At 37.2% G+C, this 18913-nt stretch overlaps 1 protein-coding gene across 1 annotated transcript in view; it reads left to right on the top strand.

Moving 5' to 3' along the window:
• The window catches only part of LOC106867751 (uncharacterized), a 63269-nt gene extending 44704 nt beyond the window's left edge, over positions 1-18565 (top strand). Inside the window, exons 3-5 of the mRNA XM_014912714.3 lie at positions 13554-13608; positions 14355-14426; positions 17893-18565. Of these exons, the coding sequence (XP_014768200.1) occupies positions 13554-13608; positions 14355-14426; positions 17893-18046 (281 nt within the window). The 3' untranslated portion in view covers positions 18047-18565. The remainder of the gene's footprint in view (positions 1-13553; positions 13609-14354; positions 14427-17892) is intronic.
• Positions 18566-18913: the final 348 nt, after the last annotated feature.

The raw sequence follows: 18913 nt of genomic DNA, 5'->3' as shown, positions 1-18913 counted from the left end.
TAGGTGGTAACAATTCAAAGTGAATTACTCCTTTGCAGTCCCACCAGATAGAGAGAAGAACCTTTTTCCTATGAAGTTCCCTTCTTGGTTGTGGTTGAGCTTTTCCGTTTTACCAAGCCACTGTTTACGATGTTTAACATTTCAATAGAAGATCCATTTTTCATCCTAAGTTCAAATTCCGCAGAGGTCGACTTTGCCTGTCATTCCTTTCGAGATCGATCAAATAAGCACCAGTTGAGCAATGGAGTCTTGATGTAATCGATTAGCCTCTTCATGAGAAATTACTGGACTTGTTACAAAATTTGAAACCAATACCTGATACAAAAATATTGTGGATAAGATTCCAAAGTTTGAAAATCTCGGGGAGAAATATTAGTTGAAGTTATTAGTGTGGAACCTGAGAGGGAAAGGGGTGAGAAAAGTAGAGCCGGATGTGTCGGGTTAACATGAGTGAAGTTGAGTGTTGTGTTAACTTGAGAGAAGATGCTTCGCGACTAACGACTGTAGAAGAGCATGTCATTGCAGGAACTGAAGATTATGCATAGAGAGAGGGGGAAGAGAGAGAGAGAGAGAGGATGCAGCACATCTGTGGGGTCTATGGGTCAGAAGTTTTTATAGTGTGGTGGTGAGTATGTTTATAGGAATGACACATATTTAATAGATGTATTCTCTATTGAGATTATCGTAAGGCGGTGAGCTGGCAGAATCGTTAGCAAGCCGGGCAAAATCATAGCGGCATTTCGCCCGTCGTTACGTTCTGAGTTCAAATTCCGTCGAGGTCGACTTTGCCTTTCATCCTTTCGGTGTCTATAAATTAAGTACCAGTTGCGTACTGGGTCGATCTAATCGACTGGCCACCTCCCTCCAAAATCTCAGGCCCTGTGCATATAGTAGAAAGGATTATTATTATTATTATCATTATTATTATTATTATTGGGATCGATGTAATCAACTTATCTCCTCTGAAAAAATTTCTGGCCTTGTGCCAAATTTGGAAACCAATACTGGGATTGCTGATCCTGCAACCGTCATGAAATTCATTCTATCCAACAGACATTAGTGGAATTAAATCAATAAACCAAGAGATCGATATTAGAAGATATATTGAAATCAACAACTACATCAGTCCCTGTTGATTTGTTGTACTATAATCATCAGAATCTTTTCAGTGTAGCATTAATATTTTTCTAACTTTCGGACAAGATTTAATGGCGGAAATTTAATTGTCGAATAACGAATAATAATTCTCGAGTGACTGAACAGAGCTGATTAAGCCAGATTGAATAAGCTTCTAAAGTGTTACGGTCTTAACCTAAAGTATATAATTTACTTCGACTATGTAATTGATATCTATTACTCTGTCACTTGCAATGCTTTCTAGAGCCCTTTCATTAATTTGCAACGAACCTAGGACTAAATCCTGGTTCCCTCTCTCCTTCTCTACCCATCTCTGTTTTTCATACTGCATTACTGCGTATTTAGCCAATTAGTTCGGTGTTTGAATGCTTTCTAATTCTGAGGGTGACACTGAAACGGAAAAAAAATCATTTATTTCTGTTGTTGCTGCAACTACTTCTACTCTTGCAACCGCACCGGTGGCAGACGCTGCTACTATTAATACGGCTGCCCCTATTACTCTATTTCAACTGAAATTACTACTACTGCTGCTGCTGCTGCTACTTCTACTATTGCTGCTGCCAATGATGATGATGGTGACGAGGATGTCGATTACGGCTGCTATTTAGTTCGTATGGTACAACTTGGTATTGGTCTTGTAGTTTAGCTCCAATTCAACACCGTCTAAGCATTTTTCCCGTTAAAATTTTATATCACAGAGTAATTTTCAAAGAAGCCAACAGTGGGCATAGGTCAACCTGATGGTTAAAGAGAGGAAGTCTGAACCAATGTACCAATGTTGTGAATATCGTTACTACTGAAACAACACAACGCATATTTAGTCCTCATTCATATCCTGAATTGCGTCAAATTCCATTAACATTATTTTCATCAAAATTTCTAGAGATACTTGAATATATAGCATATATTCAGATAGATTAAGTGCGACAGGGTTAGCCTTTTGAATTTCAGAAAGAGCCCGTAAATTATTGTAGTTAATGTAAGTGGTTAAATATTTCTGAGAGGCATGTGATCCATTCTTCATGTAAGCCTCTCAAAGAGTCAGCATAATACGGTGTATGATAAAGCTAACACTTTGAATTTGAGGCAGATTCCATTTAGTTCCCGAGCAGTTTCCGAATTTCAACTTCACTCATTAGGTTTGAATCAGCCCTAGGTTATGGCAGAAGATATTTGTCTAAGATCTAACGCATTATGATCGAACGTAGAACGTTACGATTCCAAAGCAAGTTTCTTAATCATTTAGACAGTCCCAGAGGCGTAGCAAGGTCAAAGAAACGAGAAGCGGGAGGCCGTTTCTCATGACGCATATACGACGAGTCACAAAATTTCCTGTTGCTAATTAAGTGACATATACACACAGATCTTTGCTAGCCAGCAATAAGAAACTTAGCTACAGCACTGAACATTTCTGCGCTCATTCGACTACCGAAGCCAAAGTAAATTATTATGTTATTCTCGTTCTTCTGCAAATAAATTACAGATGTTTTCGTTTGTTCGCATCATTTTGAGTGTAAAATACTCGAAGGATTATGTTGTAAGGGAAATATTTACATATTCACTTAGAACAAGGACATTCATCTTTCCTACGTGTTGGCGCTATTAAGAATTGTAATCATAGTTTCCATTATCTCACTGATAAATCTCTGCCTGCGAGAGAGTGAGAGAGAAAGAGAGCGAAAGAGAGTGAGAGAGAAAGAGTGAGAGAGAGAAAGAGTGAGAGAGAAAGATAGGGAGAGAGAAAGAGAGGGAGAGAGAAAGAGAGGGAGAGAGAAAGAGAGGGAGAGAGAAAGAGAGGGAGAGAGAAAGAGAGGGAGAGAGAAAGAGAGGGAGAGAGAAAGAGAGGGAGAGAGAAAGAGAGGGAGATGAGGGAAATACAATAAAAATTAGAAAATGTCAGAAATCACAATATATATTGATCTTGGCTCTATCACTCGTTTGTATAATAAAAGAAAATAGAAATAAAAGGGGCCAATATGGTGAAGGTTCTACAGAGTTGATCGACTTGCTGGAAATAGCAGTGAAATCTTCCTTAATATCACACCGAACCACTTAATTTGTATCCCTTGTGATACCTAGATCATGTTTCCCAGCCGTCCGCATATCATACATGAAACACATTCCCATTTATTCGTGAACAAGCAGAATAACTTGAGACTGTTCCGGGTTCAGTCCTACAGCGTGGCAGCTCGGGTCAAGGGAATCCTTGAAAATGGATTTGGTATAGAAACAGAAAGAAGCCAGTCGGATATGTGTGTGTCAGTGTCCATGTGTGTGTGTGTCCATGTGTGTGTGTGTCCATGTGTGTGTGTTTTGTGTTTGCTCCCAACACACACACCACCTTACAACCGGTGTTATTGTTTACATCCCAGTAACTTAGTGGTTTGGCAAAAGAGATCGATCTAATAAGTACCTGCCAGACCTTAAAAAAGCATTGTGCCGATTCGCTCGACTAAAATTCATGATGCGGTGCCCCAGTATGGCTGCAGTCTGGTGACTGAAACAAGTGGAAGATTAAAGATATTAGCCAGGATGTATGAAACAAAGACAAACTGAAAGTATGAGAACAATAGTAGACGTTTAGGACAAGCTTATAAGAAAGCATTGGACAAGGAAAGGGTTGAGGAAAAAGAAAACAATCTGACCATAAGAAAATGCATTTCTTGATGGACTATGTTTGAAGAAAATACAAAATGAGATTTATCGTAACTAGACTGTCCTTTGATTATAGAATTATTCTATTAAAAAAGACTGGTGCTTAACGAAAACTAAAAACACCACCAATAAAAACAACGAAACTATAACGACAAAACAAACGTGGGGCTTACAACAAACCAACGCTTAAAAATAAACGAAAAAATGGCTGAAATTAAAATTACATTTTTCATTCTTTTATTATGATTTGTGTATTTATTAATTCAGCAAATGAAATATGGAAAAAAAACAAAAAAAAACAAAATAAAATTATTCATTATATTTATGTCAGAATAGCAAGTAGTGTAGTATAATGCCGTTTGTAGACAAGCCATTACCGGTTTATCTTAGAGCAAAACTCTAAGTTCGTGTTAAGAATTTTAGATACTACACGATTATCTTTTATCACTATTTCACCTTGAAGATAATCTCTCAATGAATTCCGTCGTGAAAGACGGCATTAAAGGATTATGAAGAAGGATTAAATACGACTATATTTGTAATTAACATGCTTATTACATTTTCTTTTTTTCCTTTCCTTTCATTGGATGCAGTCATCAGATCCAAGACAAGACTGCTTTGCAGTTGCTATGATTGATGCTGTTGTTATTGTTGCTTGTTGTTGCAGTTGTCGTCTTCTTCGTTTTGCTGTTGCTCAGCTTTGAGGACATTTCCGATCGAATATATTGATAAAAGGCGATTCCAAGCTTTTATTTAGTTGTAGTAATAATGGTTGTCTCTCGAACTCCGAGAAAGGCAGTTCTGAAATGTCTTACTGAACAACCTGCACGGATGATGTGTTTCTAGCGATCAAAGGTTTATGTTGTACATTAGTCCATTCCTTCTATGATATATACGTTGCCAGAAATATGGCACAGTGTGTCACTAGCAAGATGTGGGCATGATCGCAGAGCAACGTAAGATGGGGTGTTTTTGTACAAGAACACAATGCTAAGGAAGAAATTATAAGAAAAATTTATTTTCCTTAAAGGAACAAATATTCAAAAATAAAGATCATTGTCGAATGATTGAGATAAATTTTTGCGTTTCAATAATTTTTCTATGTTTTTACTCATTCTATAATTTGATGAACATGTAGCACTATGTAAGGCGACTCAAGAAATCTCTAGTGAAACTTTTTATTGATGTACCCGAAGAGACCCAGAACGGGTCGAAACATGTCTTGCACCAACAAAGTCTATTACATATTCCATCTCCTATTTCATTAATACTATATATATATATATATGTATATATATTCATTTAAAATGCAGAGATGCCTATAATAGGACATCTACTCGCTAGAAATAGCAGCAAAAGACTATATACCACAAAAATTAGGGATAATTTCGAAAGGAAATGAAAAATAAAAACTTTTACCAATCTATATTCTGTACCATGGTTTCAACTCGTGCTTCATATGTTGTCTGGTCATTTCTGCTGACGATAGTCCGACCTTGTAAGATATATAATCTTTATCTTACTAAAATTGGCTTGAAACCATGGTACAGAATATAGATTGGTAAAAGTTTTTATTTTTCATTTCCTTTCGAAATTATCCCTAATTTTTGTGGTATCTAGTCTTTTGCTGCTATTTCTAGCGAGTAGATGTCCTATTATAGGCATCTCTGCATTTTAAATGAATAATACACAGTCTATTGACTGTTTTTTTACTCTCGCTAGACCACTGGTGGTAAATAAAATTTCTAAAATTTTTTTGCTACCCTATAATTTATTAATAATGATAATTAATTTATATGTATATATATATATATATATATATATTTAGCAGAAGTAATAGTAACTCTTACTAATGCACTTATCAACACTCGAAACTCTCGGACCTCGAGTCACTCTGTTACTTCTGCTAAATATTAATAAAAACATACATATACTCATATTTTGAATTTTATTTTTCCTGAAGTACTTCGTTTTTTTTTGTTTTTGTTTTTCTTTTGCCATCTCGTTCTCCTATTTCTGTTCTGCACTCGACTAACGTTTCGTTCTGAAACGTATGTACCTTTAGGTCTCCACCAGCTTATTGGTCTCGCAGTGCCCAAGCGAAATAAATATATCTGTGATTATATATAAAGTAAATTTGGATTTAGTAAAATCTTGGCGCATCGTTTACGCAGAATTTCAATACGAATACGCGGTTAGCTACACATTAAGTCTGATATTTAATGTTGTGATTCCATAATATATAATTCATAGATGCGGGGAAAACCAAATAAATATCACTGACAGAATGAGTTGGTGTCTGTTTTTATAGAGGAAAATAGATGACAACCTAATCCGTAATATCAGTTTCAATCGTTTCACAAGCATTCGTATTCTGACTACGTTGTATATGAATATTTATGCGTGGGAAATAACACAAGATTTGTATAAATTATGTATTGTTCAAATGGTGAGAAATGTCAACCACTTATTATAGTCGGTTATAATACATTGTATGCGAAAAACAACTTTCCGCTGTTTATATATCCTCAAGAACAACAACAAAAAATAATATTCCTAGTATTATTATTATCATTATTATTATTATTATTATTGCTGCTGCTATGTTTCCTGCGGAATACATCGGACGTGTTTTCGAACGCTTCAAGAAAGATTAGTGTAAAACATTTGTTTACACCAGTTTGGTAACGCCTTTTCGTTTTACATTTCGCTCCAAGTTGTTAAAAGAGATACCAGGAATCTGCTTGTCGTTTTCTGTGTTTTTTTTTTTTCCCCCTTGCGAGGATATATTGGGCCCACTAATTAGGTTCGGTGGGTGTTTAATCATACACAGTTCAACAAGATGGCGGAGCGCATCTTGAAAGAGTTAAGAGAAACGTGCCCCTTCTAGAAGTCTAGTGACTGCTGAAGATTTCCCCCCACCTTTCCTCAGTTACTGAAAACAATACAAGAGAGGGGGAGCAAAAAAGGGAGGGAGAAAAGTAGAAAGTTGACCTGGCAGCAGCAGCAGCAGTGGTAACATCGACAACAGCAGAGGGAGCAGGGACAACAACAGCGGCAGTAGTAGTGGTGGTTGTTGTTGTTGTTGTTGGCACTCCGTCGCTTACGACGACGAGGGTTCCAGTTGATCCGATCAACGGAACAGCCTGCTCGTGAAATTAACGTGCAAGCGGCTGAGCACTCCACAGACACGTGTACCCTTAACGTAGTTCTTGGGGATATTCAGCGTGACACAGTGTGACAAGGGTGACCCCTTTGAAACACAGGCACAACAGAAACAGGAAGTAAGAGTGAGAGAACGTTGTGGTGGAAGAGTACAGCAGGGTTCGTCACCATCCCCTGCCGGAGCCTCGTGGAGCTTTAGGTGTTTTCGGTCAATAAACACTCACAACGCCCGGTGTGGCAATCGAAACCGCGATCCTATGACCGCGAGTCTGCTGCCCTAACCACTGGGCCATTGTGCCTCCACAGTAGTAGTGGTACAACAACGCGAGAAAGAGCAACAGGAGCAGCAGCAGCAGCGGTGGAGATGACAGTAGTAGTAGTAGAGATAGCGTTTTCGTTAATAATGCAACGGATTTTAGCGGCAAAATAATCCTACAATTGAAGGCGGAGTGGAAGAAAATAGCTGTGACGCTAGCAGTGAGAGTAGCAACGGTGTAAGTGGCCACAACACCCTCATCACCACCAACATCCCCAGCAGGAGTAGTAACAACAACAACAGCAACGACGACGACAACAAAAACAAAAGGTTTGCTGATGAAACAAACAGAAAGAGAGAAATTTTTGCCATCGCAGTCGATGCTAAAACACAGGAACAGTCAAAAGCGAAAGACATCATTAAATTTGAGTGGGGTAAGGCTGCAATTCTCGTACCTCCCGAAAAAAAAACAGAGGCAAAAGATAAGACAGTATGCTACAGATGCGTTTCACGCAAAAGATAAGGCCCTCAGAGGAATGTTAATAGATGTGGCCTGTGGCCCATATACAGAGAGGGAGACAGTTTGCCAGCAATAGGTTTACTGGCATTTCGTCAGTCGTTGTGCTCTGAGTTCGAATTCCACTGCGATCGACTTTGCCTTCATTCTTTCAGAGACGTTAAAATAAGTAACAGTTGAACACTGGGTTCAATCTCATCGACTTACACCCTCCCCCGATAATGCTGGCCTTGTTCCAAATTTTGAAACCATTATTATTATTATTATTATTATTATTGAGTGAGAGAGCAGTGCATACCAACAAAGTGACACTTGGGTAAAATATACAAGGCCCAGTATACCCATCATGACTACCCGCCTGACAAGGGTACACCAGGCACATGCATCACAACCGTATGTGCCTGAAAGGGTGATCTCATATCAAGATGAACAGCGCATGACGTTGTAGGTGGGTCCCAATTAGAATTTTCTTCAGGTTGAGTAGCCCATCCTGCTCAATGGTTCCCTGAATGATGTTTGTTGAAAGATGAACAAATCACCCATGTTTCCAAAGGTGAATTATTCAAACCCCAAAGAATTCCTCTCAAGACATGGCTATGATGCTCCCCCACTACTTCTGCTCATGATCAGAGATGCACATATCGTCAGCCACTAATGGACATACTCAACTAGTTAAGGTCAAACAATTGCCAAGCAAATCTGTAGTATGGAGCAGAATATTTGCTGTGGCCCATCTTTTTATACCAAAACAAAATTTTGTACATGATAACACTTCCAATCAATTCAGATCAGAAGCAATGAGAGCCACTGCTTGGTATGCATCAGGGTATCCATATAGAGCTACAGCCTGGTACTGCACCTGGGCATTATTATTATTATTATTATATATTGCACATCACTCCCATGAGATTGTTGTTTTCCATATTGCTACATATTAGACAAATTATATATTAGACATTTGTTATTGTTACAGGGATAAAGTGACGGGGACCTTAGGGAGTTGGTTAGATTTTCTCCATCTGTAGCCCTAAGGGCAAATTGGATCTGATTTAGTAAACTCGCCCCTCAGATTTTGTTTCAAAAAGAAAGATGGTGGACGAGGATTATTCATCCGCTGTAAAGAACAGCCAGTTCTCCGCAGATCAGAACAGCCAAATTGTAAAAGTCAGAGACTGCAGTAGCAGTGACAATAACAAGTGCAACAGCACTACACTACTACTAGAAGTAGTAGTAGTAGTAGTAGTAGAAGAAGAAGTAGTAGTAGTAGAAGAAGAAGTAGTAGTAGTAGTAGAGATCGGAAAGAGCTCATTTAATTGCCAACTATTTGTAGTGTGATGAAGAATGAATCTTCAATATTGGCGACTCCAAAAGACGAAGATTTTCGACGCCGTCGCAGTCAAAACCATGCTGAAGAGAGCCATGTTCGGAAAGAAAACAATTTGCAGACATAAGATATATATATTTACTTGATTTCCATTCCGTCACTCTATATTTATCTCCATTTCTCAGTTTTACATTTTGTTTATTACAATTTATATCTCTTTCCTTCTCCCTTTCTCTCCCCATCTTTTAGCTTCCTGTTTTTTTTTTCTTCTTTTCTTTCACTCTCTACCTATTTCCAATATTTTAAAGTCTTCTATTTGCTTTGTTTTAAAACCTAATTAGGGTAACCTTAATACCACATTGACAAAAGAAGACGCTGCTCAGATATATTTCTTCCAAACAGAGGATCTAATTGAATTACAGAACTTAATTCGCAATGGGTAATATAGTCGTGTATTGAATATTAATGAGTGATTGAGCACACAACGACAACAACAACAATAATAATAATAGTAGTAGTAGTCGCAGCTCTCTGTGCCTAGGGTATGCGCTGTGGTTTGTTGTGGTTCTCTGTACTGAAAGTGTTTTACGTAGGATGTGCGCAGTGCCTAGTGGTGCTATTTTCTCTATTTTATATATACTTGTAAGTCCTGGTGATTTTGTTATTTATTTGTCTGAATGTTTTCTTTTTATCAAACCTAATGCGCCAACTATAATAGGAATTGTTTCTGTTTTTAGGCTCCACATTCGAGTTACCTCTATTTCCAGATGTTTGTATTTTAAAGTTTAGAAAGCATTTTTTCTTGGTTATCTCGGACAAATAATAAAAATAATAATAATAATAATGCTGACGATATGTGCATCTCTGATCACGAGCAGAAGTAGTGGGGGAGCAGTGTAAAAGATGGGCTACAGCAAATATTCTGCTCAATACCACAGATTTGCTTGTCAGTTGTTTGACCTTAACCAGTTGAGCATGTCTCTTGGTGGCTGACGATATGTGCATCTCTGATCACGAGCAGAAGTAGTAGGGGAACACGTTTTGTCTTGGTATAAAAAGATGTGTAGGGATTAACGGTTCAGCATGATAAAATGTTAACGATGCATAAATACGTACACAACCATACACACAGGCACCAATACACGCACATTAGCAAACATACACACATACATGTGGGGGGGGGGGGGGGGGTGAATGTATGTAACAATTAATATATATATATATATATATAAATTTAGTAAATGGAGTAAAACGCATATGTTAAATGAATTCTTTTATTTCCAACATGTTTCGAAGATTACAAATTATACTTTCCATAGGAATATGTATTTCTCTCCAGGGAAATACATAGAAACCAGCTTAACCTTAAGACATTTTATATATATATATTTGTGGCCAATAATTAACGACTTAGCATTCTAGTTTACATTTTGGTCCGGAGAAGCGAGTGTCTGTATCTCACGCTTTCGCAGTCCCTTTGTGTTCTTAGCTGAGAAAACTCAAATCCGTTATCGCGCCTAACATCACCACGTGACTGCGTTGTGTTGCAAGAGCCCAGGCCAGATGCTTAATTTGATGATATACTTAGTCATTTCCGCCCTCAGGTACTCATACACTACATACAAACCATACCTCTGGAGGCGCAATGGCTCAGTGGTTAGGGCAGCGGACTCGCGGTTTCGATTCCCAGACCGGGCGTTGTGAGCGAAAACACCTTAAGCTCCACGAGGCTCCGGCAGGGGGTGGTGGCGAACCTTGTTGTATTCTTTAATCACAACTTTCTCTCACTCTTTCTTCCTGCTTCTGTTGTGCCTGTAATTCAAAGGGTCAGCCTTGTCACACTCTATGTTACGCTGAATATCCCCGAAAACTACGTTAAGGGTACACGTGTCTGTGGAGTGCTCAGCCACTTGCACGTTAATTTCATGAGCAGGCTGTTCCGTTGATCGGATCAACTGGAACCCTCGACGTCGTAAGCGACGGAGTGCCAACAAACCATACCCATTGGTTTCTCCGTTTCTGACTGAACGGGTGAAAAATCGTCTGGCGTGGGATGGAGCTTGATATTGCAAGCAAGCATCGTGACTGATCGCCAGATTTGACTGACTCGGAACCAAGTTTCAACATTTAATTTGTTGCATTGTTGTATATAATTAGATATACATTCATATAAACGTCGCCATTATTATCCGGGTAGATATTTTGATATGTCTTGGTCACGAAAGCCAAGCATATTAGCTTTGAATTCATTAGGTTATGGAGTGTTCAATCTAGTTCAGCAAACTGATAACAGTGGGAGAGAAAGTGTATGTATGTGTGTGCGTGCTTGCATGTGTATATGTGTATGTAGTGATAGCGGAGTTGATTCGAGAAAACTACATTCAGCAACGTGACATCTCATATCACATTAATGCCATCAATCAAAGCTACTCCAAGCTATACACCACGTCTGCTTGTATTTTACATGTTCATATTATTTCTCTGAATATAAACAATATTTATAGAAAAACTAAAAGTGGAAATAAAATGAAAAATAACAAAAAAGCAAAAAGAAAATTCAGATAAATTGTTTAATGCGAGACATTCGATAATATTCCATTAGGTCTCAGTCTTCAATCAACGTAGCAAATTATTAGTCTTTCAGCATAATTCACCTTATATAACCGTAAACCTTCATGAAAATTATTACTATTAACGTTAACATAATTGTTGTTGTCGCTATCACAATTTCATTATTAGTTGTAGCAGCCAAGTCGGCGAACTTGCAGAATCCTTAACACGTAGGAAATAAAAACAGCTTAATGGCATTTCTGAGTTCAACTTTCAATATGAGCGACTCTTTCTTACATCATTTTGAGGTCGATGAATTAAAGTACCAGTTGAGTACTGGGGTCACTGTAAACCACTAGCCCGCTCCCACCAAAATTCAAGCCTTGTGCCTATAGTAGAAATTATTATTATTTGTTGTATTTCTTCAAATGTTTTGTGAAAAGGCCTTGTGCAAATTCGCAAGGGGACTTGGCATTGGCGCTGAATTAGATGAAGAATCTGAAACCCCTGTCACCAAACGATCAAAACGGATCAAGCCGATTGCAAAAAAGAACGGACAGAAACTAATTGAGGAGCGGTGGAACCAAAAGCCCCTGCACGGACAGTATATTCTTCAAAGTCGAAATGCTGATGTAGATCGAGTAGCAACCCATCAGTGACTGACAAGTTCAGGATTGAAAGCAGAGAATGAAGGTTTTAAATTGGCGGCACAAGATTAAAACTTGCTTACCAAAAACTATAAGGCTAACGTTCTTCAAACCGGTTCTAACCTTAAATGTATATTCTGCGTCACATTCGACGAAACAAGAGACCATTTCGTTTCGGGATGTCTTATACTGACACCAAACGAAAACAAAAATAGCCACGACAAGGTAGAACAGTATTTACAAAGGAAAATATTTAAGCACAACAAAGTCAGCATTTCTGCTTACGGGTAATGAACAGTATCCTGAGCCAATCATTGAAGGTAAAAATGTCACTATCCACTGGGATTTTCCAGTCAACACGGACAGAACGATCCAGGCTAATTGACGAGACATCATTATTAAAGACAGGGAAGGAAATACTTCTAGACTAATAGATGTAAGTTTTCCCACTGATAAACCATATCTGTAAATTGATAAGAACATGGAAATTGAAATTTAAAGAATGTGGCATCTTAAAGCAAGAACTGTTCCTGTTATTATAGGTGCTGTAGGTATGATAAAAATGGGATGTCAGAAACATCTATACAATATCCCAGGAGAACCATGTCTCAGAGAAATCCAAAAGATTGTGCTGACAAGCATTGCCCCAAAGGGTTTATACACACAAATATATGCATGCACACACACACACACACACACACACACACACACACACACACACACACACACACACACACACAACCAGCGCGCTAACGACTCAGCCAGCTCGCTACCTTAACAACAGCAACAACAACAATAATAGTAATATAATGGCTTCAAATGTTGGCACAAGATCAGCAATTTTGGTGGACGTGTGGAGTCGATTACATCGACCTCAGTGTTCAACTGGTACTTTTTCTAATCGACCCCGAAAGGATGAAAGGCAAAGTCGACCTTAACAGTATTTGAATTAAAAAATTAAAATTGGACAAAATGCCACTAAGAATTTTTCCCAATGTGATTATAACAACAATAACAACAATGATAATAATAATGATAACAATTAATTGGCTTCAAGGGATGCAAAAGCATTTCGGTCAACCCAAAGAGAAGGCCTGTGGGCATTTATTTAAACACGTGTAAACAATAAAAAGACGTAATCAGTCTCCTTCATTTTCTTTCCAAGCATTCTACAGATATATTTACAACCTTCTCTGGTTATTGAAGTATTCCTGGAGTGTACATTCATATATTGCTATACATACTTTGGTAAATCGAAAACTAATCGCATATGTTTTTTTGTTTTTTTTTAATCTATTCCAGATGATCTTATCGCCGATGACTTGTTACAAGGTGACTACGAAGGTTTGGATAAAAGGTAAGAAGTATATTCGTCATGAAATTGTGTAGGGGGAATATAATGTTGTTAATTTTATTGTTTTTTTTTCCCTTGGGAGACAAATATTCAAGGAGGTTTATCATTAAAATTTGCTGGCGGCCAACTATAAAGGCGTTGTTGGTGGATTCAACGATGGTGTATCGAAATTTTGAACGGATCTACTTGAAAACCTATTAAATCTTCATCCAATAAGACGGGTTTTATTTAGAAACCAGGCATTTGATAACGCACCTGTTGAATGTGTGTCATTATATGTGTGTGTGTGTGTGTGTGTGTGTGTGTGTGTGTGTGTGTGTGTGTGTGTGTGTGTGTGTGTGTGTGTGTGTGTGTGTGTGTGTGATGACAGACTATAGTAGAAGACATTTGTCCAAGGTGCCACACGGTGGAACTGGACCCAGAACCATGTGGTTGAGAAGCAATCTTCTTACCACACAGCCGCGCCTGTACACACACACATATATATATATACACATCTATATGTATGTAAATGCGTCTATATATGTATATATATGTGTGTGTGTGTCTGTAAGTGTACGTGTGTGTGTGTGCACCTCTACATAAAAACACTGATTAATATACGTACGCACATAAAAATAACTGATAATTCCATTAGAATTATGGTTTTCAACATTATAACTACATAGACATATATGTTCTTGTGTTCTTATCTATTTCTCTCATCTGATTTGATTTGATTTTTTGTTTATACTTTATTTTTTTCACAGGGATTCTTCTGATGTAGATCGTCGTGCTGTTCGTTATGATAAATTGAGCCGATTTTTACGAATCAATAACCGGTAAGCATTTCACATAATTTTTCCCTTAAATAAACGATAAGATATTTAATAGGTTTAAAAAACAGAACGTGCCTCACTATCACCACCACGCTCTTTCCCTTCCTAAACTACTCTTTCTCTTCCTCATCATGTATTATCGACAAGTTTTAATTGTATTAAACACGATGACGGACGTTCCTTATGTAGAGTTCCACCATAAATGCTTTTAAGAACATAAGTAATCAAAAAATCACGCTATATCATCCGTATCTTCATTATGGTTTTTGGAAGTAATTGCCAGGGTTCGTCTTCCCATGCATCATTCACCGGAAAATAACAAAACGGTGTTTAATTCATATGCGATGAGGCCTTGCAAGTGAGTTACTAGAAGCATCAATGTATGCAATCTGGATTTCGTTTCAGTTGAGGCGTTCATATATTCGTTTATCTTTTCGCTTTATTTTCGGTTGCCGAGAAATTTTCTGCTTTTTAAAAAAGGATTTTATCCTTTATTTATATATACTGTTCAGTATCTACGCGTTGAATAAAATTTATCTTTCTACTTGTTCTACAATACATTTCAACGCTCCGAAAACAAACTTGTTTGTTTACATACGACGTAGTGCGTGCGTGCGTGCGTGCGTGTGTGTGTGTGTGTGTAATGGTCGAGGAAAAGTAATAAAGAGAAACCAGAAGAAACTCCCTAACAAAGGCGTTATTAGAATAAAGTCTGAGAAGAAATGGAATCTCTCCTTAACGTTTCAGACACTATTCGTTTTTCAGGGGAAAGTTGGTGGAATGGTGTAAAAGAAAGGTGTAGAGTGCAAGTAGCGGAGAAAGGTGCACAGGTTGGCCACAGTCAGTGGGGAGAGAGAAAGAGAAAGAAGAGTGAGAAGTATTAGTATGAAGGAAAAGAGAAAAAAGACGAAGAAGATAAGTGAACACAAGAGATTGGCCGCAGTGTTACGAGTGAGAAAAAAACTTGAGAGAACAAAATTACATATGAGAAAACAGAAGAAAGAACACAACAGTGCCTAGTGATGTCGTTTGTTCTCGTGTGTGCTTATACATCTTCATATCTGGTTATGCATATAATTATTCCATATTTCACTATATTCTAAGATTTTCAACTCTGGTTATATTCTTTCGATGTTCATATTTGGTGACATTCTTGCCTATTCATCTTTGTATGGTTGTTATTCAGTTTTGATGATAATTCTCAATCGCTGGTTATATTCTTAGATCTTCATCTTTTCTCATATTCTTTGTTATTTAGCTTCGCTTATATTATAGGTGGGTCATCTTTGTTTATTTTCCGAATTCCTTGTCTTTGTCTCAATCCATCAATATTTCATATTTATTTGTGTTCTTGGTTCATCATCTTTGGCTCTGTTATTCATAATATTTTCTTATAGTTTTGGTTCTTCAGATTTGTTTTGACACTTCGTAGTTCATATTTTGCTATATTGTTAGTTTTTCATCGAAGGATAGTTATTCGTATTTGGTTTTGCTTTTCTGCATTTATGTTTTTATTTTATACACAGTTTTACATATTTAGTATTATATTGTTCTTTTATATTTGATAATATCAGCTGTTTGTTTACGATTATCTTCCTCGTTATTTATATTTCTTCTTATTCTTTGTTAGCAATAAATGGTTATATACTTAGCTTTTTTCATCTTCGAATACATTAACAGTACTTCACCTTTGATAATATTGTCATTTCTGAACTTTAATTTTCTTCTATTTTCTTCATCTTTATACATTTTGTTGCAGTCTACTTCAGCCGTCTAGTGTGATCGTCTTCCTCTTTGGGACAACTGTTTATATTTTTATGTCCGTTCCGATATTTGGCTCTCTATTTATGTTTCTTAGTATATTCAGCAATCCTGTTTTGTTTACAGATTTTATCTTGCTTCGCGATACGTTGATGCGTTCGTCATCGGTTATTGAATTCTTCTACCTTTATCAATGTGTGTATTTTATTGCCTCTTTGATATATCTAGATTTAAGCTTCGTTCCCCATTTTTCTTTATCTAGCCGAATTTTATATTTTGATTTCATTCTTAGTGTTCATGTTCTCACATCTTTCTTGAAAATATTGAAGTAACCAGGAGATTATTATTAAAACAAAGTGAATACAGTCCATACCCGACTTCCTGGCACCCGCTCAAAATACTGACTTCAAATTTTAGCACAAGGCGAGCAGTTTTGCGGGAAGGAGGAGGTTGAATGCATTGACCCCAGTGTTCAGCTGATGCTTATTTTATCGACCCTGAAAGATGAGAGGCAAAGTCGACCACGGCGGAATTAGAACCCAGAGCGTAGAGGCGGAGGAAATGCCAAGTATTTTCCCGGCGCACTAACGGTTCTGCCTGTTCGCAGCCCTTGAAATACTGATTTCTCTGAACATGTTAAACTGAACAAAATTTAGTGTTTAATTGAAATATTCCAATCTGGGACTCAATAAAGGCAAAATGGTGGGTTTGTCCTTCTTCCAGTATGCGGAATTATGCATGTATGTAATTAGATGTGAAAAATATTTACTTTTATGTATAGGCACCTTTATCAAGGAACATGGATGGCATTTGATAAAGAGAACAAGCTAATTAAATTAATTACTTTATGAATAATTACTTAACTCTGATGTAAACAACATTGTACATTACTTCACTGATTGAGCTAAACATCACAGTACTAGTACACACACGTACACTCTCTCACACACACACACACATACATATATACATACATATATGACGATGCGGGCAAATGAAAGAACATGGCACTAAACACATTTTATATGAGTTACATGTATTATTTAATAACAATTTCCCTCGATTCCATGCAGTATCATGCGGTTCCTCGTTGCCCATGATGCCACGCAGTGGGACTGTAAAAAAAAATCCATGGTTTCAAAGCAGCTTCTTAACCACACAGCTTTGTCTTGCCTAAAACAATTGTACCTATAAGACATGTGCTGTAACCTGAGACCATTCATTCATGGTATCCAGAGGTTGTTATTCTACGGTAGCTCTCCTAAAATTTTACTTGCCGAATACTTTCTGTAAATTAATAATAATTGAGTTGGTAAGATGTTATTGTCCTGTAAAGATATTTCAATACAAGGTTATTATTAGTTCAAATATGTTTGGGGCATATTTGAACCCGCAAGAAAGCCATTCATTGCATTTTGTCATACAGAACATTTCTTGCAGTATCACGTCTTATCGCTGCCAACCGGTAATTGGTTTGCAATCAAACGCCGGTTAGCGCTACCCGTCATTTTACGATGACAGGAATATCACGAGAGTGCGACAATCTCTCTTATCAACCCCAAGGATATATAAACTGGTAGTAACCTTGTATTCCTTCACATCACCGCTTCGTGCTACCAACCCGTAAATATTGTTATGTTTTTATCCTGTAAAACTGTTTTTTTTTTCTTTTAATATTTTCTTTCTATTTGTTTCGTTTTATTTACAGAGGAAAAAGTAAGTCACACAAGAACAGCTGCTCAAAATGGCAAATGGCGTGCACGACCAGCTCGAAGAGACCAGACGCTCGTTGCTGTTCAGGCCTTGTCTGTAAATGTAACATCTGGGGAGCGAACTGCCGGTGTGATGATACTCTTGGATAGATTTTCATTCGTCAACTTGTTGTCACGTGATAAGAAGTCTGCTGCGGCAAACGATGATACAATATCAGAACAGTTTAGTTTACTTGAAAAGACAAGTCTTCTTCAGTAACGCTCAAACAAACAAAACAAAAAACCCCAAAACATGCATATCAAAATACAATAACAACAATAGTAAAAACTAGTAATATTTCTTTTACTTCTACTAATACAACAACTACTAATGCTACTACATTTATTAATACTAACACGAATTATCAATTCAAACACTCGTCACCAACAACATCAATAAACATAAACAAACATCACATACATGCCGGCAGCATTTTGTGTTATTTTTAATTTCGGATGGAAGTAAAAAATCATTTGTTGAAGAAGAGAAAGCAAGTAGAGGAAGAGGAAGAGGAAGACTGTTAATTGTTTAATTATCCTAATTTAGAATAAAGCAAATTTATGGTTGTTATTAATCCTTCAAATTCTACTAGAGTCATAAATAAAGAATTACATCAATCCATAAAAAAATCTGAGTTTTGTTTTTGGTCGTTGTATCGGTGTTTTGGCGAGGCGTTTGTTTATACTTTACTTTGCAGTTTCACATTTTAAGAAGATTTTGCTGTTGTTTAATTCTCAAGGCTTGGAGACTGGATGACTATGATACATGTCGTTCAAAGAATCCGAACTATTATATTCCGTCTACGATATAATTAAGCATTAAGTTCTTCTATTCTGTTTTAAAGAACGCAGGGTGTCATTCAGAAAATATCCCTTACAAGCTGATTATTGCCGTGTGTTGAATTTGAATGTTTTCAGTCAACGTTCAAATTCCCTTTACCCTTTAGCATTTAAACCGGCCATATCAGGCCAAAATAG

This window comes from Octopus bimaculoides, chromosome 22, assembly GCF_046866305.1.
Source record: "Octopus bimaculoides isolate indiv1 chromosome 22, ASM4686630v1, whole genome shotgun sequence".
Classification (NCBI taxonomy): domain Eukaryota; kingdom Metazoa; phylum Mollusca; class Cephalopoda; order Octopoda; family Octopodidae; genus Octopus; species Octopus bimaculoides.
Note: the sequence above shows the minus strand (reverse complement) of the source record. Positions and strands in the feature narration are given on the sequence as shown.